Source organism: Bombina bombina, chromosome 3, assembly GCF_027579735.1.
Source record: "Bombina bombina isolate aBomBom1 chromosome 3, aBomBom1.pri, whole genome shotgun sequence".
In the NCBI taxonomy this organism is placed as follows: domain Eukaryota; kingdom Metazoa; phylum Chordata; class Amphibia; order Anura; family Bombinatoridae; genus Bombina; species Bombina bombina.
In genome coordinates, this window is record NC_069501.1 from 1,221,808,722 (window position 1) to 1,221,826,307 (window position 17,586).

Sequence of the window (17,586 nt, forward strand, 5' to 3'; positions counted from 1 at the left end):
TTGCTCTGAAAACAGCTGCAGACAGGGGGAAAACAATAGCACGGCGAGCTGTACTTGTGTATTAACCCCCTTTGTGGAGGTCAAGTAATAATACTAAAAGAAAATGGTCACAGAACATTTTATTATTAAATCTTTATGTACCTCCAAAATATTTTTCACCAATTCTTATTTACTGTACCTTTAAACATATACAGTATATAGGATATGATTTTATAACCACCTATTAGGCAAGAATCAGATAGAACACGTAATTTTAAGACACTTTTATATTCATATTTATAAAAAGAATATGCACATATGGCTTACATTCCTGCTTTTCAAATAAAGATGCCAAGAGAACGAAAATTGATAATAGGAGTAAATTAGAAAGTTGCTTATAATTGCATGCTCTTTCTGAATCATGATAGAAAAAAAATAGTTTTTCCCTGTCATCTAGTAATGATTCTAATACCTTGCGTGCTCCAGCCGCTCACTTAAAAACTCATTTTTTTGTACGCTGTTTGAGCTGTTCTCCAAACTGCGGTCTAGCCTTAGTCATATGGCATTTTTTTGGTAGCTAGAGCACCAATTGGGGAACAGTTCAAACAATTAGTTCATAAAAAATATGACGTTTTGAAGTGGGCGACCGGAGCGCAGGGTAGTAGAATGGAATGGCTAGATAAGAAGGAAATTACAGCACATCTTCAGTGATCTATTAAAGTAAATCTAAAATATCGCTTAGGACCTGGACCTGATTTTAAAGCATGTAAAATTTACCATCACTTTAAAGATAATAACCCATTTGTAGCTATGCATCTCTAGCAGCCAATGGGGTTAAAAAACTAAGTATGATCTGTTAAATTCTGGTGTTTCTGTAGAATTCACCTTGTACTCATTTGTTTTCAGTAGCGGAACACGCCATGATGCTTTATGTATCTACTTACCTTTACCTTTGGTCGATATTTAAGGTAAAGTGTTCGTGTATATAAGCTGAAAAATAAACAGATGGAACATTTTAATCTCAACCTGACAGCCAAGTGAAACAATATAAATAAGTGTGGCATAAAAATAAGTATTTTTCATGGAGTTAAATGTAAAAGGCTGCCAACATCTAGTTTACGTTAAAACGTATGATCATTTTTTGTAATAGAAAACACATTTTTAAGTAGATTAAGTCAAGTACCTGAACAAAATGTGTAAGTAAGAACCAAGTCCGGTCAAAATGTGCCACCATGCATGAAACTGTGTTACAGCTCCTACTACTGGTGGCATCTTATGTCGCAATCCCCTATGAAAATAAATAAATACGTTAGCAAATATTGCACAACTGTTAGTGACTTTAAACATAAAAACATCTTCATGAAGCAGAAAGATGAGTGATTCGAGAATTTATGACTGTAAATGTAGTAATACCCAGTTAGAAAATAGTACAAAAAAAACTTCAGTTTGTCCTAGATATGCTGTAACTGTAAGATAAAGAATAGATTGGTTTAGTGATAAACCCAATGTAAGATAAAACACCCAGCAGTTTATTGAAACATAGATATTATAAGACAAAACTCAAATAATGAAATCACATCATATATGTAACACTATTACATCATAAGCATTTTTATACTATTATTAAAGGGATAGTCTAGTCAAAATCAAACTTTCATGATTCAGATAGATCAAATTTTCTTCGTTCTCTTGGTATCTTTATTTGAAAAAGCAGGAATGTAAGCTTAAAGGGACACTGAACCCAATTTTTCTTTCTTTCATGATTCAGATAGAGCATGCAATTTTAAGCAACTTTCTAATTTACTTCTATTATCAGTTTTTCTTCGTTCTCTTACTATCTATATTTGAAAAAAATGCATCTAAGCTAAGGAGCCAGCAATTTTTTTGTTCAGAACCATAGGCAGCACTTGTTTATTGGTGCTGTCCAATCAGCAAGGACAACCAAGGTTGTTCACCAAAAATGGGCCGGCATCTAAACTTACATTCTTGCTTTTCAAATAAGCATACCAAGAGAATGAAGAAAATTGATAATAGGAGTAATTTAGAAAGTTGCTTAAAATTGCATGCTCTATCTAAATCACGATAGAAAAAATTTGGGTTCAGTGTCCTTTTAAGAGCTGGCCCATTTTTGGTTCAGAACCTAGGTAGCGCTTGCTGAATGGTGGCTACATTTAAACACTAATCAGTAAGTGCTACCCATAGCTAAACCAAAATGGTCCGGCTGCTAAGTTTACATTCTTGATTTTTCAAATAAAGATACCAGGAGAACAAAGAAAAAATAATAATAGGAGTAAATTACTAAGTTGCTTAAAATTGCATTCTCTATCTGAATCATGACATTTTAAATTTTGACTAGACTATCCTTTTAATAACATGGGGGGGGGGGGGGAGACCAACCTATCAGCAGAACAATGGCTCTCTTATGGATGCTAAAAACATAAGGTTCATTAAAGATGCAAACTACAATACAGCTGGACATATGAGAGGGTTATCAAGTGAGGAGACAATTGGCCCTACTATAAGAAACAGCTTTTAAAGGAAAGCTATTAGCAATCTGCAGGGCCCTAACTCTCCTATTTTTTCAAATAGCATGGGCCTAAGATCCTTACACATAAAGGTTGCCATTTCCACGTAAGCAGGTGCGTATAATCAGCAATACAGAGTGTAAGCTGAGGGGTAATAGCTAACAGTAAACATCAGGAAATAACTAATATCCTTACGCAAATATTCTATCATTTCCAGGTGTAAAGGCATATTTAATCAATTATCTCCTTTATGTATAACAGTGGGCTCTCAACAATAAAGCTTTATGCATGTATACTGATACAGACACATCATGCTGTCTCGGCCGCAGACAGCACACTACCCACAAGAATACAATGATACAGGTAAACAAATTATACTATAACCAGGATCCAACTGCAAATATACAGGAGGATTCTGAGTCAATAGGAAAAGCTTCATTGTATAGTGCATACCTAACTTAGCTGTGAAGTATCTCAAATATAATATGCCTGTGCCACATTAAAAAAGATCCCATAAAACCTCTGCTTAAATCCTAGGCTAAGCTTTGACTCCCCTCCAGTGGTGACAAATGGTTATAGCACCTACCATCATGGAATTTTATTTTGAATCCTTGTCCCATTATTAACTATGTGTATATAAGTGTCTCGGATAACAATGAAGTTTAAAAACACCTAACACAGAAATGCAATAAACAACAAGTATATACATTCCCACCAGATAGAAAAACAATAACCCAATGTTTAACCATAAAAAATATCTTTCCATTGATCAGCTACTGAAAACAGGGGAAATGTCCAACAGTGTAAGTAGTAGTGAAAACAAATATATAATAACTGTTCCGCTTGAGACCACAATTAAATTGTGGTATAACTGTTCAGGACAGTCTCAGATCCATTGATCTCCATGTTGAGATAGCCAGACTGAAACAATTTTCGGCTGTTTGTAACAGACATTCGCTCAGTATAATCTACCGTACCTGTGCAGATTGTTAATGTGAGAAGGGTTATTAATGATCCAATCTTCAATCCAATACCGCTTTTATCAAGAAGTCTACTAATAAAAGTGCACCTCCTGGGTCCCAAGTAAAAAGCAACAAGATTGCGCTGCACAGAGGGCCGGGAGCCTGAATTAGAATCCCCCAGCAAGGATAAATGACGCCGCATCCACACAACAGCAAGACATCAGCTGATAATTGTGCCTTTGTCACATCCAGCCCAGCACAGATATCACACAGAAAAGGGAGAACAGTCATAACCCTGCGGACACCAACAGAGGCTGCATGCCCAGTGCTCAAAGAAAGCGCCTGCGACAGGATCTGATCACCTGCGTGACACATCGACCTCGCATACGGCCCCGCACCAGGAACCGCATCAGTACAACTCCCGATTCCGGCAGTACGACTTGGCAATCCACTAACCCGGTAAGTATAAGCATCTCCCTGCCGCATGGGGTCAGAATGGCAGTATGCAGATCCAGGAGCTGGGGCATCAGTATAGTTACCCTGGTGAATGGGTACAATAGCGAGGTGCCCACCATGAGCGACAGATTGATCAGCTGGTCGTGTATGTTTGACATCCGTTGCCACTACTCCCGAGCAGCATTCATTCAATAATAGTGCTAAACTGGCAAAGTGGTTATGCAGGAGCTGCGTCACAGCTAACCTCCATTCATCCTGGGCCTCCGACGTCACAACTAACCTCCATTCATCCTGGGCCTCCGACGTCACAACTAACCTCCATTCATCCTGGGCCTCCGACATAACAAATCTTCTGATCTCGTCACAAAGTTAGAAAAGACTGTCCGGGAATCTCTATCATCCCTGGTAATGCTAGGTAGAGAAGGGACCCCAGGAGTATAAAAATAGCTGTTTTAAATACAAATAAACACCATTTATAGCATATTAGAGCCAGGAGCTCTTGACATGCACGTCTGACTCCTTTGGTAGCTGGCTCCGCCCCCGGGGGGCAGTGCATTTTAAAAATGGTTTCACCTTAACAGGTTTACCAGCAACATAGTTTAAAATGTATGGGGAATTGCTCCTTTAGCTATATTTTTGAATAGGAAAACATAATTTATGCTTACCTGATAAATTCCTTTCTTCTGTTGTGTGATCAGTCCACGGGTCATCATTACTTCTGGGATATAACTCCTCCCCAACAGGAAATGCAAGAGGATTCACCCAGCAGAGCTGCATATAGCTCCTCCCCTCTACGTCAGTCCCAGTCATTCGACCAAGAAACAACGAGAAAGGAGTAACCAAGGGTGAAGTGGTGACTGGAGTATAATTTAAAAGATATTTACCTGCCTTAAAACAGGGCGGGCCGTGGACTGATCACACAACAGAAGAAAGGAATTTATCAGGTAAGCATAAATTATGTTTTCTTCTGTTATGTGTGATCAGTCCACGGGTCATCATTACTTCTGGGATACCAATACCAAAGCAAAAGTACACGGATGACGGGAGGGATAGGCAGGCTCATTATACAGAAGGAACCACTGCCTGAAGAACCTTTCTCCCAAAAATAGCCTCCGAAGAAGCAAAAGTGTCAAATTTGTAAAATTTGGAAAAAGTATGAAGCGAAGACCAAGTTGCAGCCTTGCAAATCTGTTCAACAGAGGCCTCATTCTTAAAGGCCCAAGTGGAAGCCACAGCTCTAGTGGAGTGAGCTGTAATTCTTTCAGGAGGCTGCTGTCCAGCAGTCTCATAGGCTAAACGTATTATGCTACGAAGCCAAAAAGAGAGAGAGGTAGCAGAAGCTTTTTGACCTCTCCTCTGTCCAGAGTAAACGACAAACAAGGAAGAAGTTTGGCGAAAATCTTTAGTTGCCTGCAAGTAGAACTTGAGGGCACGAACTACATCTAGATTGTGTAAAAGACGTTCCTTCTTTGAAGAAGGATTTGGACACAAGGATGGGACAACAATCTCTTGATTGATGTTCCTGTTAGTGACTACCTTAGGTAAGAACCCAGGTTTAGTACGCAGAACTACCTTGTCTGAGTGAAAAATCAGATAAGGGGAATCACAATGTAAGGCTGATAACTCAGAGACTCTTCGAGCCGAGGAAATAGCCATTAAAAACAGAACTTTCCAAGATAACATTTTTATATCAATGGAATGAAGGGGTTCAAACGGAACACCCTGTAAAACGTTAAGAACTAAGTTTAAACTCCATGGTGGAGCAACAGCTTTAAACACAGGCTTGATCCTAGCTAAAGCCTGACAAAAGGACTGGACGTCTGGATTTTCTGACAGACGTCTGTGTAACAAGATGGACAGAGCTGAAATCTGTCCCTTTAATGAACTAGCTGATAAACCCTTTTCTAAACCTTCTTGTAGAAAAGACAATATCCTAGCGATCCTAACCTTACTCCAGGAGTAACCTTTGGATTCGCACCAGTATAGGTATTTCCGCCATATTTTATGGTAAATCCTTCTGGTAACAGGCTTCCTAGCCTGAATCAGGGTATCAATAACCGACTCAGAAAAACCACGTTTTGATAAAATCAAGCGTTCAATTTCCAAGCAGTCAGCTTCAGAGAAGTTAGATTTTGATGTTTGAATGGACCCTGTATCAGAAGGTCCTGTCTTAGAGGTAGAGACCAAGGCGGACAGGATGACATGTCCACTAGATCTGCATACCAAGTCCTGCGTGGCCAAGCAGGTGCTATTAGAATTACTGATGCTCTCTCCTGTTTGATTTTGGCAATCAATCGAGGAAGCAGCGGGAAGGGTGGAAACACATAAGCCATCCTGAAGTTCCAAGGTGCTGTCAAAGCATCTATCAGAACTGCTCCCGGATCCCTGGATCTGGACCCGTAGCGAGGAAGTTTGGCGTTCTGGCGAGACGCCATGAGATCTATCTCTGGTTTGCCCCAACGTCGAAGTATTTGGGCAAAGACCTCCGGATGAAGTTCCCACTCCCCCGGATGAAGAGTCTGGCGACTCAAGAAATCCGCCTCCCAGTTCTCCACTCCCGGGATGTGGATTGCTGACAGGTGGCAAGAGTGAGACTCTGCCCAGCGAATTATCTTTGATACTTCCATCATTGCTAGGGAGCTTCTTGTCCCTCCCTGATGGTTGATGTAAGCTACAGTCGTGATGTTGTCCGACTGAAACCTGATGAACCCCCGAGTTATTAACTGGGGCCAAGCCAGAAGAGCATTGAGAACTGCTCTCAATTCCAGAATGTTTATTGGAAGGAGACTCTCCTCCTGATTCCATAGTCCCTGAGCCTTCAGAGAATTCCAGACAGCGCCCCAACCTAGTAGGCTGGCGTCTGTTGTTACAATTGTCCAGTCTGGCCTGCTGAATGGCATTCCCCTGGACAGGTGTGGCCGATGAAGCCACCATAGAAGAGAATTTCTGGTCTCTTGATTCAGATTCAGAGTAGGGGACAAATCTGAGTAATCCCCATTCCACTGACTTAGCATGCATAATTGCAGCGGTCTGAGGTGTAGGCGTGCAAAAGGTACTATGTCCATTGCCGCTACCATTAAGCCGATCACCTCCATGCATTGAGCTACTGACGGGTGTTGAATGGAATGAAGGACGCGGCATGCATTTTGAAGTTTTGTTAACCTGTCTTCTGTCAGGTAAATCTTCATTTCTACAGAATCTATAAGAGTCCCCAAGAATGGAACTCTTGTGAGAGGAAAGAGAGAACTCTTCTTTTCGCTCACTTTCCATCCATGCGACCTTAGAAATGCCAGAACTAACTCTGTATGAGACTTGGCAGTTTGAAAGCTTGAAGCTTATATTAGAATGTCGTCTAGGTACGGAGCTACCGAAATCCCTCGCGGTCTTAGTACCGCTAGAAGGGCACCCAGAACCTTTGTGAAGATTCTTGGAGCCGTAGCCAATCCGAATGGAAGAGCTACAAACTGGTAGTGCCTGTCTAAGAAGGCAAACCTTAGATACCGGTGATGATCTTTGTGGATCGGTATGTGAAGGTAAGCATCCTTTAAATCCACTGTGGTCATGTACTGACCCTCTTGGATCATGGGTAAGATTGTCCGAATAGTTTCCATTTTGAACGATGGAACTCTTAGGAATTTGTTCAGAGTCTTTAAATCTAAGATTGGCCTGAAAGTTCCCTCTTTTTTGGGAACCACAAACAGGTTTGAGTAGAACCCTTGTCCTTGTTCCGACCACGGAACCGGATGGATCACTCCCATTGTTAACAGATCTTGTACGCAGCGTAGAAACGCTTCTTTCTTTATCTGGTTTGTTGACAACCTTGACAGATGAAATCTCCCTCTTGGGGGAGATAATTTGAAGTCTAGAAGGTATCCCTGAGATATGATCTCTAGTGCCCAGGGATCCTGAACATCTCTTGCCCAGGCCTGGGCGAAGAGAGAGAGTCTGCCCCCTACTAGATCCGGTCCCGGATCGGGGGCTCTCGGTTCATGCTGTCTTTGGGGCAGCAGCAGGTTTCCTGGCCTGCTTGCTTTTGTTCCAGGACTGGTTAGGCTTCCAGCCTTGCCTGTAACGAGCAACAGCTCCTTCCTGTTTTGGTGCAGTGGAGGTTGATGCTGCTCCTGTTTTGAAATTCCGAAAGGGACGAAAATTAGACTGTCTAGCCTTAGCTTTGGCCTTGTCTTGAGGTAGGGCGTGGCCCTTACCTCCCGTAATGTCAGCGATAATTTCTTTCAAACCGGGCCCGAATAAGGACTGCCCCTTGAAAGGTATATTAAGTAATTTGGACTTAGAAGTAACATCAGCTGACCAGGATTTTAGCCACAGTGCCCTGCGTGCCTGTATGGCGAATCCTGAGTTCTTAGCCGTAAGTTTGGTTAAATGTACTACGGCCTCCGAAATGAAAGAATTAGCTAGTTTAAGGACTCTAAGCCTGTCCGTAATGTCGTCTAGCGTAGAGGAACTAAGGTTCTCTTCAAGCGACTCAATCCAAAATGCTGCCGCAGCCGTAATCGGCGCGATACATGCAAGGGGTTGTAATATAAAACCTTGTTGAACAAACATTTTCTTAAGGTAACCCTCTAATTTTTTATCCATTGGATCTGAGAAAGCACAGCTATCCTCCACCGGGATAGTGGTACGCTTAGCTAAAGTAGAAACTGCTCCCTCCACCTTGGGGACCGTTTGCCATAAGTCCCGAGTGGTGGCGTCTATTGGAAACATCTTTCTAAATATTGGAGGGGGTGAGAACGGCACACCGGGTCTATCCCACTCTTTAGTAACAATTTCAGTTAGTCTCTTAGGTATAGGAAAAACGTCAGTACTCGCCGGTACCGCAAAGTATTTATCCAACCTACACAGTTTCTCTGGTATTGCAACAGTGTTACAATCGTTGAGAGCTGCTAAGACCTCCCCTAGTAGTACACGGAGGTTCTCCAATTTAAATTTAAAATTTGAAATATCTGAGTCCAATCTGTTTGGATCAGAACCGTCACCCACAGAATGAAGCTCTCCGTCCTCATGCTCTGCGAGCTGTGACGCAGTATCAGACATGGCCCTAGCATTGTCAGCGCACTCTGTTCTCACCCCAGAGTGATCACGCTTGCCTCTTAGTTCAGGTAATTTAGACAAAACTTCAGTCATAACAGTAGCCATATCTTGTAATGTTATCTGTAATGGCCGCCCAGATGTACTAGGCGCCAAAATATCACGCACCTCCCGGGCGGGAGATGCAGGTACTGTCGCGTGAGGCGAGTTAGTCGGCATAACTCTCCCCTCGCTGTTTGGTGAAATTTGTTCACATTGTACAGATTGACTTTTATTTAAAGTAGCATCAATACAGTTAGTACATAAATTTCTATTGGGCTCCACCTTGGCATTGGAACAAATGACACAGATATCTTCCTCTGAGTCAGACATGTTTAACACACTAGCAAAAAACTTACAACTTGGTTATAATCTTTTTTTATACACAGTCACTATAAGAATTCTCACAGCTCTGCTGAGAGAATTTACCTCCCTTCAAAGAAGTTTGAAGACCCCTGAGATCTGTCAGAGATGAACCGGATCATGCAGGAAATATAAAAGTAGCTGACTGGAATTTTTTGATGCGTAGCAAAGAGCGCCAAAAACGGCCCCTCCCTCTCCCACACAGCAGTGAAGAGAAACGAAACTGTCACAATTAAAGCAAAAAACTGCCAAGTGGAAAATAATGCCCAAACATTTATTCACACAGTACCTCAGCAATGTAAACGATTCTACATTCCAGCAAAAACGTTTAACATGAGAATAGTTATTAAAAGGATTAGTGACCTTTAACACAGTAGTTCCGGTGAAATACCATCCCCAGAATACTGAAGTGTATACATACATGTCATTTTAACGGTATGGCAGGCTTTTCTCATCAATTCCATTCAGAAAATAAAAACTGCCACATACCTCAATGCAGATTCATCTGCCCGCTGTCCCCTGATCTGAAGCCTTTACCTCCCTCAGATGGTCGAGAACAGCAATATGATCTTAACGACTCCGGTTAAAATCATAGTAAAAAATCTCTGTCAGATTCTTCCTCAAACTCTGCCAGAGAAGTAATAACACGCTCCGGTGCTATTTTAAAATAACAAACTTTTGATTGAAGTCATAAAAACTAAGTATAATCACCATAGTCCTCTCACACATCCTATCTAGTCGTTGGGTGCAAGAGAATGACTGGGACTGACGTAGAGGGGAGGAGCTATATGCAGCTCTGCTGGGTGAATCCTCTTGCATTTCCTGTTGGGGAGGAGTTATATCCCAGAAGTAATGATGACCCGTGGACTGATCACACATAACAGAAGAAATAGCTGTCTCTGCTATTGCAGGGAGAGCAGATCTTACTAGTTTATCTGTCTATATTTACACAAAATCATCTTTATCTTGTCTCTCTATATACAATTACACAAATACTTAGAGATAACAATGGCAAATTAACATTTCAGTACCTTTATGTACAACCCCCCACTTTGGGATTAAATACATAAAGGGACAGTTAAAACTTTGTAATTACAAAAGACTTTTGTTGTCTTTCTATCGAACAACATATAAGCCAAGGCTAAATATTTCTAAAACAAACATCTTGTTTGCTGCAATTGTTTTTCAACAGCCAAACTCCACCCATCATTTGCCTTCTTTGGAGAAGCTAATCCAGGCTTGAGTTTGCAGACAACAAGGCTAGCTACAGTCTATAGTGTTAAGTGCATTGTTTTGCAGTTACAGGTAGAAAATCCTTTATCTAAACTGCTTGGGACTAGAAAAGGTTTGGATTTCAGAATGGTTTGGATTTTAGAATATTTGCATCTTTAAATAAATGTCTTTAAATAAATGTCTTCAAATAAATGGGACAGTTTGTAGAGGGGATGGAACCAAGTGTAAACAACAATATCTTATGCTATTTAGGCAATATGTACGTCATAATACAGCTCATAGAAGTAACCTAAATTTAGTTTTATAATTAATACTTGTTGTATACATAGTACCATCAGAAATAATATTTGTTGCTTTAAAGTCAAACAACTTTTTAAATTATTTATAAAAAGTTGTTGTATTTCGCCCAGCAGTGATTCACCTACTCCCAGCTGATGAGTGGCAAAAACCATGAAACAGCTGTCCTGGAATGGTCTGAATCACTGTACTAACCGTAGCTAAGCTTAAAGGGACAGTTTACTCAAAAATGTTCTCCCCTTTAATTTGTTCCCAATGATCCACTTTGCCTACTGGAGTGTATTAAATTGTTTACAAGTAGCTCCTTTACCCTTATATTGGCATTTGAAATTGTTAATTTAGCATGTGGTATCCCCACCTATTCTGAATAGAATATTGTGGCCGCGCGTACCAGCTATAGATAAGCTTTGTAAACACAGCCAGCAGAAGAAATTACACTCCCAGTGTGATAAAGCAGAGATAAGGTAATAAAATGTTGATTTTCCATTGTTCTCTCAAAGTATTGGTGATTGTTTTAAGGACAGATATAAGATAAAGAAGCAGGTATATGTGCACAATGTGATACAGTAATGAGATCTGATTATACCTACAAGCTCAACCTATTTTTTTAGGTTGTGGCTTCAAAACACAAAATCAGAGCATTAATATTCACAAATAAACCTTAAAAAGCTAATTTTCATACATTTTTTACTCTGCAGTTGGTAAAAAAAGCAATTGTAAACACATTAAGGGAAAAACTATTTTACAGTATACTGTCCCTTTAAATGCTGTGTATACAGCAATGCTATGGTGTAAAAGGAGTCTGCGTAAAAGCAGACTGAAGTAAAAAAGTGAGAAAGTAAACCTCATTTGCATATCTTACCCAGAATCCTTTGCTGCATTGGAAACAGTGTATCCAGAGGTTTTCTGGGAAAAGCAAACCTCCTGACTTGCTTAAATTTGTTAAATGAACGGCACAGTTTAATTATTTTCTTTATATTTTGTTCTAAAATGCAACCAATTGTCTATAATTATTTAAAACACAAAAAACAAACCAAAGGAACAGGCAGAGAAGATTGTGACTTACAGGAAAAAGTATTTTTTTGATCATTTTATTTTTTAAATAAAATGAATTAAAAAGTTTGAATTTCAGAATAAGTTTGGATTTTGGAATTACGGATTTGGGGATTTTTACCTGTATTATCAGTTAAAGCCAATTAGGGACAGATAGTAGAAGTGTTAGCCTTGATAAGTCAACAGGTGCATTTCAAGTTTTGAGAACTAGCAAACCTACAATTTTCAGAGCTAAATTACATGAGAAGGGGGCAAAACAAATAGTAAACATATATTACAAAGTTGTTTTATTACAAGTAACTAAACATCTTATATAAAAAAAATCTCAAGGTGTTTACTGTTGCTCTAAGTTGTTATGAAATAGAAAATAGCAGTGGTGAACACTTACCTCCATGTATCGCAGAAAATGTTGTCTACATTCCAAAGCACAAACCCCATTAAAAACACACCTAAAGATGTGTAAGCCAGTCCTCTCAGCCATGGATACACCCTGTGGTACAGAAAACAGCGTTTTTCATTCAAATGTAATGCTTGGTCTAAAAATGCATGAAATTTCCATATGTCCAATGAGACATCTAAAGCAGCTGAATTAGACATGAGCAAATACGTCTTCTATAAACCCCTTTTCTAGGAATCTTACTTTTTAGGGTGGTAGCATCAATAGTCAAAACAAACAAAAATTTTAGTGTTATATCCTGCAAGAGAGTTAAATACATAGTCAAAGTTGTACTCTTGTTCCACTAATAAAATGTTTGCTTACCGGATAAATTATTTTCGCTCGGGATGATAAGAGTCTATAGCAGGGATGGCGAACTTTGGCACTCCAGATGTTTCAGAACTACATTTCCCATGATGCCTAGGCACTCTGAAGTCCAGTAAAGCATCATGGGAAATGTAGTTCTGAAACATCTGGACTGTCATGGTTCGCCATCACTGGTCTATAGGAATTCCATAACATGTGGGATATACTTCCCGCCTCTAGGAGTAGGCAGAGTCCACAGAAGAGCTTTAATCCCTTCCCACCTCCCCTCAGTTTAACGTGTTGTCGAGCAGAGAAAAGGAAATGGATATGGAGGAAAGACAAAAGCAGTAACTACAGAGGTTTCGCGAAATGAAACAGGTGGCACCTATGGACTCATCATCCCGAAAGAAAATAAATGTATCAGGTAAGCATAAATGATGTTTTCTTTTGTAAGATAAGAGTCCATAGGAACTCCATACCATGTGGGATTCAATAATAAAGCTGAGAGTCCATGTAAAGGAAAGGGAGGGACAGAGTAAGGCAGTTCCTATTTGCCGGATCTGCGGCCTGTAGGAGTTACCTGACAAAAAACATTTCCCAAAAGCAAAAACATCAAAACAGAAAATCTTTTAAGACGTATGCACATTTACACATCCGTTCCAATGGATGCATAATTTATGACAGACTTATCAACTTAACTGACAGATTGAGCTGAGATATGCCTAGGAGGAGACTTCCCTGTCACCAAGAAAGTTCATGAAAATCACTTGATTGAACCAGTAGTCTTCTTGCCTGTATGTAGACCAGAACAGTGAGCAAACAAAAAACAGAATTTATGTTTACCTGATAAATTTCTTTCTCCAACGGTGTGTCCGGTCCACGGCGTCATCCTTACTTGTGGGATATTCTCTTCCCCAACAGGAAATGGCAAAGAGCCCAGCAAAGCTGGTCACATGATCCCTCCTAGGCTCCGCCTACCCCAGTCATTCGACCGACGTTAAGGAGGAATAATAGCATAGGAGAAACCACATGGTACCGTGGTGACTGTAGTTAAAGAAAATAAATTATCAGACCTGATTTAAAAACCAGGGCGGGCCGTGGACCGGACACACCGTTGGAGAAAGAAATTTATCAGGTAAACATAAATTCTGTTTTCTCCAACATAGGTGTGTCCGGTCCACGGCGTCATCCTTACTTGTGGGAACCAATACCAAAGCTTTAGGACACGGATGAAGGGAGGGAGCAAATCAGGTCACCTAAATGGAAGGCACCACGGCTTGCAAAACCTTTCTCCCAAAAATAGCCTCAGAAGAAGCAAAAGTATCAAACTTGTAAAATTTGGTAAAAGTGTGCAGTGAAGACCAAGTCGCTGCCCTACATATCTGATCAACAGAAGCCTCGTTCTTGAAGGCCCATGTGGAAGCCACAGCCCTAGTGGAATGAGCCGTGATTCTTTCGGGAGGCTGCCGTCCGGCAGTCTCGTAAGCCAATCTGATGATGCTTTTAATCCAAAAAGAGAGAGAGGTAGAAGTTGCTTTTTGACCTCTCCTTTTACCTGAATAAACAACAAACAGGGAAGATGTTTGTCTAAAATCCTTTGTAGCATCTAAATAGAATTTTAGAGCGCGAACAACATCCAAATTGTGCAACAAGCGTTCCTTCTTTGAAACTGGTTTCGGACACAGAGAAGGTACGATAATCTCCTGGTTAATGTTTTTGTTAGAAACAACTTTCGGAAGAAAACCAGGTTTAGTACGTAAAACCACCTTATCTGCATGGAACACCAGATAAGGAGGAGAACACTGCAGAGCAGATAATTCTGAAACTCTTCTAGCAGAAGAAATTGCAACTAAAAACAAAACTTTCCAAGATAATAACTTAATATCAACGGAATGTAAGGGTTCAAACGGAACCCCCTGAAGAACTGAAAGAACTAAATTGAGACTCCAAGGAGGAGTCAAAGGTTTGTAAACAGGCTTGATTCTAACCAGAGCCTGAACAAAGGCTTGAACATCTGGCACAGCTGCCAGTTTTTTGTGAAGTAACACCGACAAGGCAGAAATCTGTCCCTTCAGGGAACTTGCCGATAATCCTTTTTCCAATCCTTCTTGAAGGAAGGATAGAATCCTAGGAATCTTAACCTTGTCCCAAGGGAATCCTTTAGATTCACACCAACAGATATATTTTTTCCAAATTTTGTGGTAAATCTTTCTAGTTACAGGCTTTCTGGCCTGAACAAGAGTATCGATAACAGAATCTGAGAAACCTCGCTTCGATAAAATCAAGCGTTCAATCTCCAAGCAGTCAGCTGGAGTGAAACCAGATTCGGATGTTCGAACGGACCCTGAACAAGAAGGTCTCGTCTCAAAGGTAGCTTCCAAGGTGGAGCCGATGACATATTCACCAGATCTGCATACCAAGTCCTGCGTGGCCACGCAGGAGCTATCAAGATCACCGACGCCCTCTCCTGATTGATCCTGGCTACCAGCCTGGGGATGAGAGGAAACGGCGGGAACACATAAGCTAGTTTGAAGGTCCAAGGTGCTACTAGTGCATTCACTAGAGCCGCCTTGGGATCCCTGGATCTGGACCCGTAGCAAGGAACTTTGAAGTTCTGACGAGAGGCCATCAGATCCATGTCTGGAATGCCCCAAAGTTGAGTGACTTGGGCAAAGATTTCCGGATGGAGTTCCCACTCCCCCGGATGCAATGTCTGACGACTCAGAAAATCCGCTTCCCAATTTTCCACTCCCGGGATGTGGATAGCAGACAGGTGGCAGGAGTGAGACTCCGCCCATAGAATAATCTTGGTCACTTCTTCCATCGCTAGGGAACTCCTTGTTCCCCCCTGATGGTTGATGTACGCAACAGTCGTCATGTTGTCTGATTGAAACCGTATGAACTTGGTCCTCGCTAGCTGAGGCCAAGCCTTGAGAGCAATGAATATCGCTCTCAGTTCCAGAATATTTATCGGTAGAAGAGATTCTTCCCGAGACCAAAGACCCTGAGCTTTCAGGGATCCCCAGACCGCGCCCCAGCCCATCAGACTGGCGTCGGTCGTGACAATGACCCACTCTGGTCTGTGGAATGTCATCCCTCGTGACAGGTTGTCCAGGGACAGCCACCAACGGAGTGAGTCTCTGGTCCTCTGATTTACTTGTATCTTTGGAGACAAGTCTGTATAGTCCCCATTCCACTGACTGAGCATGCACAGTTGTAATGGTCTTAGATGAATGCGCGCAAAAGGAACTATGTCCATTGCCGCTACCATCAACCCGATCACTTCCATGCACTGAGCTACGGAAGGAAGAGGAACGGAATGAAGTATTCGACAAGAGTCCAGAAGCTTTGTCTTTCTGGCCTCTGTTAGAAAAATCCTCATTTCTGAGGAGTCTATAATTGTTCCCAAGAAGGGAACCCTTGTTGACGGGGATAGAGAACTCTTTTCCACGTTCACTTTCCAGCCGTGCGATCTGAGAAAGGCCAGGACGGTGTCCGTGTGAGCCTTTGCTCGAGGGAGGGACGACGCTTGAATCAGAATGTCGTCCAGGTAAGGTACTACTGCAATGCCCCTTGGTCTTAGCACAGCTAGAAGGGACCCTAGTACCTTTGTGAAAATCCTTGGAGCAGTGGCTAATCCGAAAGGAAGCGCCACGAACTGGTAATGTTTGTCCAGGAATGCAAACCTTAGGAACCGATGATGTTCCTTGTGGATAGGAATATGTAGATACGCATCCTTTAAATCCACCGTGGTCATGAATTGACCTTCCTGGATGGAAGGAAGGATAGTTCGAATGGTTTCCATCTTGAAAGATGGGACCTTGAGAAATTTGTTTAAGATCTTGAGATCTAGGATTGGTCTGAATGTTCCCTCTTTTTTGGGAACTATGAACAGATTGGAGTAGAACCCCATCCCTTGTTCTCTCAATGGAACAGGATGAATCACTCCCATTTTTAACAGGTCTTCTACACAATGTAAGAACGCCTGTCTTTTTATGTGGTCTGAAGACAACTGAGACCTGTGGAACCTTCCCCTTGGGGGAAGTCCCTTGAATTCCAGAAGATAACCCTGGGAGACTATTTCTAGCGCCCAAGGATCCAGAACATCTCTTGCCCAAGCCTGAGCGAAGAGAGAGAGTCTGCCCCCCACCAGATCCGGTCCCGGATCGGGGGCCGATATTTCATGCTGTCTTGGTAGCAGTGGCAGGTTTCTTTGCCTGCTTTCCCTTGTTCCAGCCTTGCATTGGTCTCCAAGCTGGCTTGGCCTGAGAAGTATTACCCTCTTGCTTAGAGGACGCAGCACCTTGGGCTGGTCCGTTTTTACGAAAGGGACGAAAATTAGGTCTATTTTTTGCCTTGAAAGGCCGATCCTGAGGAAGGGCATGGCCCTTGCCCCCAGTGATATCAGAGATAATCTCTTTCAAGTCAGGACCAAACAGCGTTTTCCCCTTGAAAGGAATGTTTAGTAGCTTGTTCTTGGAAGACGCATCAGCCGACCAAGATTTCAACCAAAGCGCTCTGCGCGCCACAATAGCAAACCCAGAATTCTTAGCCGCTAACTTAGCCAATTGCAAAGAGGCGTCTAGAGTGAAAGAATTAGCCAATTTGAGAGCATTGACTCTGTCCATAATCTCCTCATAAGGAGGAGAGTCACTATCGAGCACCTTAATCAGTTCATCAAACCAGAAATATGCGGCTGTAGTGACAGGGACAATGCATGAAATGGGTTGTAGAAGGTAACCCTGCTGAACAAACATCTTTTTAAGCAAACCTTCTAATTTTTTATCCATAGGATCTTTGAAAGCACAACTATCCTCTATGGGAATAGTGGTGCGTTTGTTTAAAGTAGAAACCGCTCCCTCGACCTTGGGGACTGACTGCCATAAGTCCT

The 17,586-nt window shown here is 41.6% G+C and overlaps 1 protein-coding gene across 1 annotated transcript in view; it reads right to left on the bottom strand.

The window, feature by feature from the left end:
• Window positions 1-17,586, bottom strand: part of LOC128654662 (alkaline ceramidase 3-like) — a 138,469-nt gene that overhangs the window by 1,942 nt on the left and 118,941 nt on the right. The window contains 3 exon segments of the mRNA XM_053708693.1: window positions 924-969; window positions 1,163-1,267; window positions 12,342-12,443. Coding sequence (XP_053564668.1) covers window positions 924-969; window positions 1,163-1,267; window positions 12,342-12,443 — 253 coding nt within the window.